Raw genomic sequence first — 13,475 nt, 5'->3', positions numbered from 1 at the left:
GTGTGTGTGTGTGTGCGCTTTGGCAAAAACCAAAATGTCTGGTCTGTTCAGCGCCCTGAAAGGCAGCGTTTGCGATTAATCGCTCTTTAAGGCTCAACTGAAATGAGTGCAGGATTTATGCAGGAGTCTCCTTCCTAGGCACTGGTGCATTGGTCTGTGACTGTACTAATTATCCATGGACTAAGGACAAAGTGAGAGAGATAGGGTGTGTGTGATGGCACTGTGGGGAGGTGGGGGTACAGAAGTATAAGAGAAAGTTGTTGCATCTACTTTACAGTAACAGACTCCCGTTCGATCTTGTGATAATTAGTCTGAGTTTAGAAGGTGAGGACAGAGTCAAACATAATCAGACAAACCTGTCCTCAGGTAATTATGCAGCCCATCGATATCCAATAACCAATTCATATGGGCCCCTCAAGTTTATTGTGTCACTGCTCGAGTTTTACAGCTATTAATCTGCAGTAGCAATACTGTAGACAGTTCATTGACTTAAAAATGCTGAAGTTGATGTTTTTTTATTAAATTTTGAGAAATAAATTGAAATATCACACACCATATTTCAATGTAACTGCAAAAATTCTAATTACGGCTGAACTATTACTTTGTCACTCTCCATTCAGATCAAAGCTATGAAGCTTTACAAGGGTTTCACCTCGTCTACTCGTTAGTACAGCCACCAGTGGGACAGGCTCTGCGTTATAATAAGTGGTTTCAGTAAGCTCACACAACATTTACAGACTGTAATACTGGAGCCATGAATGAGTTGGGTTACTACATGAATGCCAAATCGAAGGCAACCAGCCAGCCCAAATAAACACAGCAAGCAATTAAACACCTTTGAGTTTTAATTATGGTTTTAAGCCTGTGCAATATGTGCTCTGAAAGTAAGATGTGGATTTGCTGTTTTTGCAGGTGAACCATTGGCTGGTAGGACCATTGCCGGAATTCCTAGAGGGTACTGGAGCTTTTCCTGGGTAGCCGAGGACGACCTGAGCTTTCCCAGCGACTCCATGCCCGCATCAGGTGAGTTAGACATTGCCAGCCCTCCTCAGACAGACTAAGGCGCTTCTGTCCTCAAAAGATCCTTTGCTCCCAATTGGCCATGACACCTGGCATCAGCTCTCCATCAGCACACATAAACGTCTCTGTCTCTGCCCTCTAGCACTGGCATCGTCACAAAGCTGGGTGTCTGTTGATCAGCCTGTCCGTGACCCACTCAAGGACCCAGATAAATTCTTCTAGTATCCAAAGACACCTGGAACAATCCACAGTGCTTATTGAATTAGTTAGTATTAGTCTCTGTGGGAAGCCGATCTTGTTAGAGTGCACGTAATAAAATACAAGAGATAAAATAAAACTAAACAATAGTAAAATAAACAATAGTACCACAACTAGAACGATAATGACGTGGAGAACGATATCGTTGGGATCACTTTCAGAGTGCTTTGATGAATGGCCTTTAGCACTGATGGGATCTCCCCTAACAGTATTGAAATTGTGAAATTTTTTTTAATTAGCTTTTTTCTCCGACTGTATCACATCTTGTCTCCCCTGTGTCACACAGGCTGTGTGTGTATCTCACTCACTCGAGTTGCAGGTCACAGTTTTGATTGGCTGAGTAGCATCATGTGAGAGGATTCTGGGCAGCTAAAACAGTAAAAAGTAGTAAAGCTGTTCCGTTTAAAATAGACTCTGCATGCTACAATGACTTATCAGCGGTGCTCAACCTTTCCGTTATTTGTTTTATTGTGTTTTTTACACAAATACCGTAATTTTTTGTATAGAATCTATATGGTACAATAAATGTCTTATCACAATATCCAGTATGTAACAGTGCTAGAGTTGTTGGAAAGCATATTTACCGCAGTCACTAAAATATTATCATTATTGGTATGCAGTACAATACGGACGAAAAGAACACAGGATCAGAAAGTTCATACAATGTTTTGCCATTTCATACAAAATGGTTATTATTTTTAACAAAACTGAAATAAAATGTGATGGTAAAAAAATAGAAGAAATTTACAACAAAATCAACCAGAAGTTTTTGAAGAGGACTATATTTTGATTAACTATAATGAATGTCCATAATTAAGTTTTGTTAAAAAATAAATTCTTTTAAAGATGGCATTAAAATTGTGGCAACGTTTGGTTCCTTCATTTTTTCCCCTCTTGAATCATATCTAATAATCCAGGCAATTTTTAAAGTGTTAACTTTATTTGAAATTACAAAAAACAAGGTTTTAGAAAATACATTAATTGTCTATAACTACAGTACAGTAAGGTGTGGAATGCAGTTCCCTATAGAGCATATCATGAATTTACTGTTATTTAAAATGACAAAATTCAGGGATTATTTCCTTTCAATATGGATCCTAAATTAAAGATTACGACATCTAGGGATTTTTCCCCTGATGTGCATCATACACACTTTTAACGCGTAATCGTAAGTTGAACAGCAACATTCATGCTAAGTACAGCTGTACGTATCTGGTGCAGCCATATGTCACATTTACAATATATCACAACCACTTAACTGCAGTTAGTAAAACAAATAGTTTGTAACTCCTCTTGCTCAGCTTCTAAAAGGATACTATATATAATAGTCTTTAATAATTGGAGCTGCAGCTGCCTGTATTACCAAAGCACATTAAGTGTACAGAAAATTTACAAAATATTAGTGATAGTTAGAAACTTTGAAATGGGGGATTCTGCCATTCACCATTTTATACATTTTATTCTCTGGGCTTCTGTAATTACGGAATTAGTGCATGCGTCTTCCTAATTTAGGTATAATGTTGACAGATGAATACACTTGTAGAAATGTTCTGTATACAGCTGTTTGTAGAGTACTGATTTTCAGTAATGGCTCAAGCTAGAATGACTGAGTCAGAACTGACATTAGAAGAAAACAAGTGTGATACACAGGAACAGGAGGCTGCAGCCTGATGTTACAGCCCTGTGTGTGAGCATCTGCATAAGTAAGCCCAGAAGCACTTTTGTGCATCCGCGTCACGTCAGACACTCAAAGCCCATTCACATCACTTGGTGGCGACAGCTCCAGCGTGATTTTCTTGCCCCTTTCCAACCTCTTGGAGGGTGGCAGGTCATCCTGTAAGTGATGATTCAAAGTCCCACCAGCACCAAACTGTCACCTAACTGTTTATGAAACACATCCTTGACTGTGAAACCCTGGGACCTTGCTTTAGCTGCCTGTGGCTGTCACAGCCTGCAGTGGACCCAACTGTAATTGGTGTCAGTTAGACAACGGATCACCCCACAGTTTTTTAATCAATCAATCCGTCATGCCCACAGCACACTGCATATTCGATTGTCATACAATGCCAGTGCTGACCTCTCATCTCTAGTATGTTAGCAAACCAGAACAGGAGATGTTTTCACTGTATAGTGATTAGTGAGCCGAGCGTGATCAGCCAGTGTGATGGGGCTGGAGCAGGAAGGATCACATCTGCCCAGTAAAAGCCAGATGACTACAAAATGCTCCAAATGAATAATTGTTCACAGTTGAGTGAAACAAATCAAATTGTGATTACCACAAATGTTTTGACAAAGTGTTGATTAAACATACAATATCATATCTAATATATTTTACAAATTTGTATGCATCTTATTGTATTGTATTCTCCTCTGATGATAACTGATTATATATTATTTTATAGATATATATATTTGCCTTTTATTTATATAGATCGAGTTTCACAAGCCAAGATAATTAAAATCCCTTATGAGTTTTTGATGTTTCCTACTTCTTGAAGGGGCTTTTGAAGGTTAGGTGGCATTGAATTGTGTTACATAGGACATCTTTAGAGGATGCTGAGAAAAAAGGTTTGGGAGAGGACAGGTCTGAACACATGGCATGGTGAACATGGCTTTAGGCTGCAGTGATACATCTCAGCTTTCCCTGCAGCATCTGCTGTACGCTGGCATTTATTACCTACCTCAAAAGCCAACACAGACCGACTGGACACTCGCCACCAGCTGCCCTCATACTCTCCCTCCCTCCTTCCTCCCTCCTGCCTTCATGCTTCCATTAGCATTAGCCTTTAGCTGCAGGGGCTACAGGCTAAGCCAACTCCCTTATTTGCCTTTCAGTGCTGGTAAGCTGACTTCGTTGCCACTTTGTGTCAGTGGTGTCGGAGCCCTCTGATCTGATCTCTCTACTGCCTCCCATCTACAGTGTGTCATCTTCCCTTGGGGAACAGCAGCAGGGCAGCCTGTTGCCATATTCTTTTTAGAAAAACCCTTCCCATACGCCATTTTTCTCACTCTAGACCTATTCTCTTCATCGAGATGGATTGTCCGGTTTCAGCTGTGGCTGCCAGCTGTAACAGAGGCACTCAGATGGATGCTAGCCACTTGAGGAGTTGCCGTGCTCTACAATAGAACATCTGCCTCACTCAGCTGGTAGTGCTGTTCTTGTGTAATGAGACACAGCAGTGGAATAAAACACATTTGCAAAGGCGGGGGGGTATAAAAGAGAGAGCAGTGGTGCAGGTGCTTAAATATGGCTTCCTCCTGGAGTATAGCATCATTTAGCCCTTCCAACCATCCTCATGTTGTAGAGGATAGCTTGAATCAAGCTCCCCTGAGCAATTATTTGCCTGTGTGACTGGTTTAAACAAATAAACAAAAATGTAGATTTTTAAGTTGTTTTTAATATGTTGCAATATTCATATACAGGGTGTCAAAGAACACACATTTTAGGATGATGCAAAAGCCGTTGTTTATTGTAACACTGAGTATAACAGAAAAGACAGCAAATCTTTAACACCAATTCTCAGTATCTCTAACAAACACTAAGGTGTCATTAATATCATGGCATTAGTCTTACACCTTGAATTTACCAATCAGGAGTAAACTGGAGATTTTGTTTGATAGCTACTTTAAATGTATCAGGATTGAAATAGAAATGACAAAATAATTAAATCAATGGAAACATCTGCTCGGTATGGCTTGAATCTGGCTTTAAGATGCACAGTTGTTAATGTGAATAAAATAATCAGAGAAACATTTTATTTTAAAATACAGAACACCCCCATGTGTGAGTTTCATGGGTAGCAGCCGATTGCTGCCGCAGGTGCTTTTCTAGTTGTTCATTTGTTAAGAATCTCTGGATCGTGGGACCATTTTGAAAACGAAGTGAAATTCATTTGGCCAAATTAACAGAATTTGCTGACAATAATTGTCTTCTGTTGCTTAATGGGTCAGAGTTGTTATTGACTCGAACAATGGGAAACTGTTTTAGTGATTTGGAAAATGTAAGGCAAAAAGATTTTTAATGTTTTTGGTTTTGTCAGTACTTTCTTCAATATCTTCAAGGCTTTAGAAGGTCTGTTGTGAAGAATTTCTCTTGACCTCCTGCCAGCATGCCGCCTTTGTAGTTTTGAAGAGTGGATGCTATGGATGAGCTGAAGGAGTTCACAAGGAATGGGAAGCCTGGCATTTGACTTTGATCCCTTCTGATCTAGAATCAGAAGCTGTCACGTGCAGTTGATGAAAAAAATGTTGATGAGCCAACTGTTCTATCTACCTCAAAACTTGTAGACCTTCTTTTTGCATCCTGTTGATCATGTTCAAACCCTCATTTTAAAACCAGGGAAGAGAAAACCAATTGAATTGCTTTTCAAAAGGGGAGCACAACTGATTTATATCAACTAATTTTGGGTGAAGAAAAACAAGGAACAAAATAAGCATATCCTTTATTAATTTGTTTCCCAAATAATTTCTTTATACCTCATACGTGTCGTTTGTCAAAAATCACTTGCCACTCATTTATCTGTATGTATTTGACAGGACAGCTCCAGCTTCCATAAGGGGAAATGAATTTGCCTGGAAAACTTAGGCCATAAAAAGTATAATGGATACATAAATAAGCACAGTCAGACATAATCTCATTGTAATCAGGAAAGAAACATATTCATCATCTCAGTTAAAGGGTTTCGTGGGGAAATTTGTCAGCAATATTTTTACTTTCAATCCACAAAGAGACATACATTGTTGTAATTTATTTGATGTCAAAAGCACTCCTGTGCAAATCCAGCATCTAATTTTTTAAAAACATGTAATCACATAGTTGTGCACTACTGGGAATTGACTAGTTCATTTATATACAAAATTGAAATGGCCACAGTTTGCTCGCATCTCAGTGACTTCAGGCAGACCAATCTCTGCTCAGTTTGATGAATGAGGTCAGGGTTGTAGTGTCGTGATTGGCTCATTAACCAAGAAATACTTGTTAACACAGTCGGAACCACTGGCAAATGCTCTGCTTAATTAGTAACGGGACCAAGATTTACCATTGTTTTTTACAATTAATTAATTCCCTTTAAAACACCCGAGTACATTCATTGTATGGGCAACCCCATTTACAGGCCTTGTTTACAGTGATCTGCTGCCTTTGTTTATATTCAATAACCAACCTATGTTATAAAGCAGCACCATTCACAAAGGGGAGGATTCTCTGATAACGACATCCACTGCATTTACATGTGGAGCTGGTGAAATTACATACATGGGAATAATCCCTCAAACTATGTGTAGTATGGTTCACTGAAGCCTTTATGAACAGTATTGCCCCTGATCCTCCATGTAGCAGACGCAGAAAGACCTGTCACAAACCATTATTGTTATGTTGTTTGTTTGGGTCTTTTTCCTTTTTTCTTTTCATGGCCTTAAGGTAACATTAGATTAGTTGAGACTGTAAGTGAACATATTATTCATCCGCTTCTTAATACGAAATTACATGCAGGAATCAGTAATTGGCTGTCTTAAGCTTCACAGATTTACAATCTTTAAACCCCATGATGCTTTATGGCTTCATGCCGTCTCATCCTGAGCATCACTGCAACCAACGACCACCATCTCTGGGGTATTAGAATTCATAGATTGCCTTTATCATCAAAGCCTGGTGTGCTGCTGAGAGCCCATTGAACTGGCCTACAATACAGGGTTTGAGGAACAGATCTATTAAAAACAATCATAATGTGATTATAATCAATATTGTTCTCTGGAAGCATTAATAATTGTATTGGCTTACAGGACTGATGGAATTATATTCAGATGTGATGACATAAAATTAATGGTGTGTAGATTGGAGAAGGAAGAAATTAAACCTTTTGAAATAATATCTCTGTGAAGGCACATGGCAGCTCTTTTTCTTGAGCTTCTATTGCACTTCATTCAGATCGAAGAAGCTGAATTATGTTTAGACATTGCATAATGTTGACATAAATCAGTGCCAGTACTTTTACCAGTGACTATATATCTCTTTTCTGTTATAAAGCTTGTCCGTCAAACCCACTGAGCAAAAATTATTTAATCTGGCATGTACTGTAACAAAGACATTATTATTTAGATAGTTACAGAAATGTAACTTTGTGCTTAATGCATTTTTATCATAACTTGGAACATGCCTTTGCTTAAAGAAAGTGTCAGGGTCTGGAGTGATGTTACACCAATGAATTATAGCTTGTGAAACCAGTTGAATATGGGCAGATTTTGCATTTTCAATTCCACTTCTCAGCCTTTGTCTCTTCTTTAGTTAGTGACCTGATGAAAAATGTAAAGTTAACTGTAGGGATCCAGTTATCCAAAACAAAAATATTGTTGTGGAAATACTTTTACAGACATGCGTTTCTGAAGTTTTTGAAAAGTTGTATACTTTATTTTTCAAAAGCTAACGGGACCTGTGAAATATTATGGAATTTTCCCCATTATTCACAAAGGTAAAATGCTGCATGGTTAATTTACTTACTTTCACCCAGTTATAAGTTATATTCTATTATACAAGAGTTGTAAATCTAAAATATATACTGTTGCCTAAAACAGAAACATAAATTAAGCACTTACATTTTTCTCTCTGGGATATTAGTTTTACAGTCAGAACCTGATTTAGTTTCAAATGGTGTTTCCAGTAATTACTCTGTGCTTGGGGATAAATGAATATTAAAAATGGGAAATGTGTGTCATGATGACCTGTTCTTTATAATATAATTAACAGTGCTGTGCCAAAACATTAGGGGGCAACCAAGGATACCTTTTGGCAGACACAAATGGAGAAAACTCAAACTGTGTGGGAAACATTTTTTCAGGTACCTGCCATTTCTTTAAATAGCTCCTCCAGTTGCTTTGACTAAATTGTACAATGGTGTCATTAAAAGGTAAATGAACCCATGCTTAGTAATGTCAAAAAAGGATATGATTACATATTCAGAGGTTGTTATAGTTTAAAAAAAATATCTAATATGTGACTGGGAATGAATGGGCCGTAAACACCATGTCCTGGTCATTTGGAAAGTCATCAGTTCTTAGTCACTTTGCACATGCAGAAGGTAGGTGAAATTGGATGACAGATCTACATCTTGCTCTCCAGTTGAATCATATCTCTCATCCTCATTTGGCGGCACACAGAAGTGCTTAGCTCGTCAGTGTGCCAAGTGCGTTTCTGCATGCATTAATATTGGTATGATATCTGAGGGTTGAAAAATGTGAGGAGACAGCTCTAAAACTTATGTCTGTTACTTTATTTGAGTGGTAAGTATGCAAATGTGTCTATGTGAAACATACATACCCATATGCATGCACACATACACATTTGAGTCCAAGCAAAGTTTCGTTGTAAAAACTTGGGCAGTTTGCTGACTGGCAGTGCAAGATAGGTTGACATTAAGTAAATAGTCGTTAAACGCTAAGTAGCTGAATATAAGTAGAAACTGATGAGCATTTTGTCAACCCCTGGTGAATGGCACAATCAATGCATTCTTGTATGGAATGTAAATGTGTTTGTTTAAATCTAAATGAGTCAAAATAACTGCTGATCCCAGCTCAGTGCAACTTTAATGCCTCCACTTATGGTCAGTTGAACACACTGCGTCATTCCACCCATGCTACATAGACATTTATTGAATGAAAGGAAATGGGCTTTTACTGCAACCTTGAACTTCTCAGTTTCTCCACATCTCATCAGCCCTCAAGGTCCCCAGTGGCGATGAGCTACTGGAATCAATGTTTTTTGCTAAAACCATTACCCTTACTGGCACTAAATGGTTGGGAACGACTTCCGCTGTGATTCCTCTGAAGGCAGCTGCCTCCTCAAGTGGACAGCCATGTAATTTAAAGGAAACCTAATGCAGCCTTGATGCCACCTCATTAGGTAAAGCTCCTTTTAAGCATTCAGTCTAACGTCTCAATTCACTGATAACTCGTTTAAACTGTGTTCTAAATCTCATAATATATGTTAAATATTGTACAGTCAAATATTTAAGGGGATTAAGGATATCTCTGTTAATACAGATTTTTCTTCCATTTACTGTTTTTTTTTTCCTTCCTTGTCAGTATATTTACAGCCAAAGCCCCATATACAGTGCTGCTTTATTAAACGCACTTCAAACATCAAACTATAATAACTAGGGCTGCAGCTATCCAATATGTTGGTAATCGAGTATTCTATCAAAGTACATGATTAATCGAGTCGCATAAAACATACTTTTGTCGTGCTTAATTAAAGCCGCATGATTAATAACAATGAAAAAGATCGACTTAAATAATAACAAACCAATTGTTCCTTTTAGAAAAACGACATTTATTTATTGATACATATTAGCCAAAGTAGAAACGTTCATCACCAGAAATAAAGTGATTACTTCAAGAGCTTTATGGTAGGCTAGCGCGTTATTTCTGGCTAGGTGATTGTACACATGCATCCACTGTATTTTCGCGTTAATATGAATGTTGGTCTGGTTGTGTGGATTGGTGGCGCGCAGGCTGTTATGGATTTAACAGGCTGAAGAGTTCGACAGGAAAGGTGTGGTATGTGGAGAGAGGGGGATGACACACAGGCAGAAGGCCACAGTCGAGTTGTCGAACGCCGCTAGAACCTGCTGCAGGCAACGTGCTTACCATTATATTGGATTCGCCATTTGCTGCGCGGCGAGGCGGGAAGGTCTCTGCGCGTGTCCTTAATTAATTTTAATAATAAATTCCCGTTTTTTATCTCTTTTCTTCTTTTGTCTGGCGCGGCGATCTTTCGCTTTTCTGGCGTTTGCTCATTTCGGACGCGGCGCGCGCGTCCCTTGTCTACTGCTGGCGGCCTATTGTGACCTATACGTAACGCCCAGTTCTACAGTCGTCCCATCTGCAGCGCAGACTAACAGAGTATCGGTTCAAAGTCAACAGCGCTGCAGACGATGGGAAAAGACATTAATTGCTTCGTTACTGAAAAAAAACGCCGGTTATACGTTAAATCGCGATTACCAACCACGTAGGAGCAAACGCCGTTACTCCCAACACTGTAGGGGACGCACGTTGTGTCACACTAAAAAGAATCCGTCCGTTGCAGCCCTAATAATAACATGTATAATACTATAGAACTACATAAATGTGTTTGCAGAGAAGCCATTCAGCATTGTTTCCAGATATTTAAAATTGACCGCAGTTTTAACATGCTGTGACTGGCTGGGTTACAAAGTTTGCTACTGGTTTTTCCTTGTACAGAAGGCCAGCCCAAACCATGTCTTCTGACTTGTACAAACTCGAGAACCGCTATTATAACATTAGTTCAATAGTTTTAGTGTATTTTAAAACTCAGAAAATTAGATCAAACACAGCAGGCCTGTGTGACATTGCTACGTTCTCTCTGTGGTCTATTAGAAAGTCTTTTATCTAAAGAACAACAGCACTGTTAAGTCTACGATGGTACAGGCTTAGCAGTAAAAAGTATGGTATCAGGGTTTTACAGGCTGAACTAAAATGTAAAAACTAAACTTTTACAAACAGAAGAAGTGTGTGCTCTTGCTCTAAAATCAATACGTGAAATAGCTTCTGATTTCTTAGAGACAGACACGATATGGGAATGTTTCCAAGACCTTAGCACAGTGTGACTATCCAACAAATGCTGAAAAGTAAGTTTTCCCAGATATGCTGCCTCCCTATACTGTAGCTGTGGCACTGCATATATGAACACTGTACTGGTAAAAGCTACTTTATTGGTCTGATGACATTGGCCTATTATTATTATCTGCCTTTAAGTATGATAGAATTGCCTCCCTAAACACAAGTTCTAATAAGACTTTTGCATTTAAAAGGTTCAGTATGTTTTTTTGTTGTCTGTTATTGTGAATCCTTTCTTATAAAGTGGGTAGGTTAACCTGCTCTGACCTGGTTCCAGACCTCTATATTGATGTCCACATCTCTTTTCAGTGAAGTGAATACAATATGGCATTTCAGTCTGATAATCAGGTTATTATTCCAGTTTACTAAGAGTAAAAGCTCAAGATTTTGGTTGTTTGGACAAAATATTATCTGAGGTAGACCACCACCATAGGACTGCATTCACTAGAAGCAGCAAATAAACTGTTGTTACCTCACTAATCAAAACTCTTGGCTACTACATTTCACTGCACTGATTTTGCGCTACCTTATGCAGTAAGTATTGTTATGATTTGCAAAACCCTGCTAAGTGTATATTATTCATCATGTTGATGCCCATGACGTCACATCAAGCTTCCTCAAGTTCCTGACAGAAATGCTTTATATGTAGTCCTAATGCTATGTGTCCCATTCAAATCCCAGTTTGAATGTACTCCTACTGTGTGACAAATGTGAGGGCCATTGGTCAGGTTTATTGTTCTTTGCATTGATGGATTCACATTGTTTCATTTATGATCTATAACATGATTAGTTGTAGTCACGCTCCTGTTAGAAACATTGCGTTTGCTTTGTGAGCTTTCTGGTGACTTAAACCACAGTAATTCATTCACATGCACAATTCAATTGTGCAGAAATGTTGATAAGCTAATTATGGTGAGCTTTTAACCAACTGTCAGTCTGCTGCATTAGTGTGTTCAATGAAGTGTTTGCGTTGCAGTGTTCACAGGTTTAATGTGATAATTAATGGAGTATTAGTTACATGTACTTACTGATTTAGTACTGATGGCTATGACCGACTCCACCACTCTTAAACCCAGCCTGACTCTTACCACTGTTTTGTGTTATTGTACAACAGCAAAATTGTGGAGGAAACTGGTAAATAGAGAAGATGATTATACAGCACTCTAGTTCCTCTCTTCCAGAGCCTAGTGTGAGAAGTCATTTGAAAGTGACCAAGCCTCCTCAAAGAGCGATTTACCAAGCCACAGGGATGACTCTACATTAGGTGTGTCCACAGGGAGAGAAGGACAGATGGAGGCAAAGATAGAGACAGAGAGAGGATGAGGGGGAGGAGAGCCAACCCTTCATTTACTCTCTGAGCAAATTTTTAGGTAGGGTATTACAGCAGTAATACCTTAACTCCTATTGCACCCAGCCCTTTTCTTGACAGCAGCAATTTTTACATCAACACTGCATTTGTATAACCCCCTCCCCTCCTCCCAGTGAAAAAGTGAGCTCCCTGCACCAAGAGTTGGGCTGTTATTAAAGCTGTTACTTCTTGCTTCATGGGCTGACACAACACAATGTTGTGCAGCCGAAAGTATGAGGCTATTAAAAAAAATATCCAAACTGACAAGGTTTTACCTCCCTGAACCTGTTGTTACCTTTTCTGTCTGGTCCTTTACAGGTGTAGACAAATCTGGAATGCAGCTGTATATTTAGCAGTCAGAGATTCTGCAGCAACAGTTTGAACACTACTGAGTCTGTTTAGACTGTAGTGAAGGCAGTACCTTGTTTGTCGTAACTGGACTTTCAATCAAAAAAGACAAAAATTATGGCTACAGCAACATTAGGTATTTAATTGAACACCTCTTTTCCCCTGGCAGTGTATGTAATTAAAAGTTTCATTTGCTAATCAGACTGAACAAGGTGTTTTGAAATGTTTGTGCTGTGTTTTATTTTTCAATCATCTTTGCCTCGTATTTTTTAAGCAATTATAAAAGTATTTTGCTAGTGCTTTCAGTTTTCTTTCCTGATGGATTTGGATTAATACGATTCTAGTAAAGGCTTCAAGATTCACTTTAGTTTCAGTGTTTATTAATTGCGCTATGATAACCCCTTTTCAAAATATATGTTGAAACTTCTTTTAAATTATTGTTGAAGAGTTTCCCTATTGATACTCATTCATTCTTATGATATTCTTTGTGTACATTTGAGCAATATACCTGCCAAAGATGCATCTTCACATGTAAATGCTTCTTATTTTACCAGATCACCAATGTCCTGGCAGAACCTGTGATCAGCACCTGGAAAGTACCCCAGAGTTCACATGGAGCATAGTGGCTGACGGAGACCTGCGGGAGGAAAGAAACGAGAAAAACGAAAAGAAGGCAGGAAGTCCCCAGGGTTGGGAGGAAGGTAAGAACGAAGGTATCACATTCCCCCGTTGCCGGGAATTTCATTTTTCAACAAACTTCCTCACTCTACCACTTCTCAAGCTTTGATATTCTATGCTCATGTTGGACTATATCCATTACTTTTAAAAAGTAGGGATGTCCGATAATATCGGCCCTCCGATATTATCGGCC

General features: G+C 38.8%; 1 protein-coding gene across 1 annotated transcript in view; it reads left to right on the top strand.

Annotated features, from left to right (window-relative positions):
* LOC118336964 (leukocyte tyrosine kinase receptor-like) overlaps positions 1-13,475 on the top strand; it is a 186,595-nt gene that overhangs the window by 4,146 nt on the left and 168,974 nt on the right. The window contains 2 exon segments of the mRNA XM_035673737.1: positions 913-1,023; positions 13,159-13,317. Coding sequence (XP_035529630.1) covers positions 913-1,023; positions 13,159-13,317 — 270 coding nt within the window.

Source organism: Morone saxatilis, unplaced genomic scaffold (genome assembly GCF_004916995.1).
Source record: "Morone saxatilis isolate NCDOM2014 unplaced genomic scaffold, NCSU_SB_2.0 Contig3, whole genome shotgun sequence".
Lineage (NCBI taxonomy): Eukaryota > Metazoa > Chordata > Actinopteri > Moronidae > Morone > Morone saxatilis.
The sequence above is the reverse complement of the archived record's forward strand: the minus strand, read 5'-3'. Positions and strand labels throughout refer to the sequence as shown.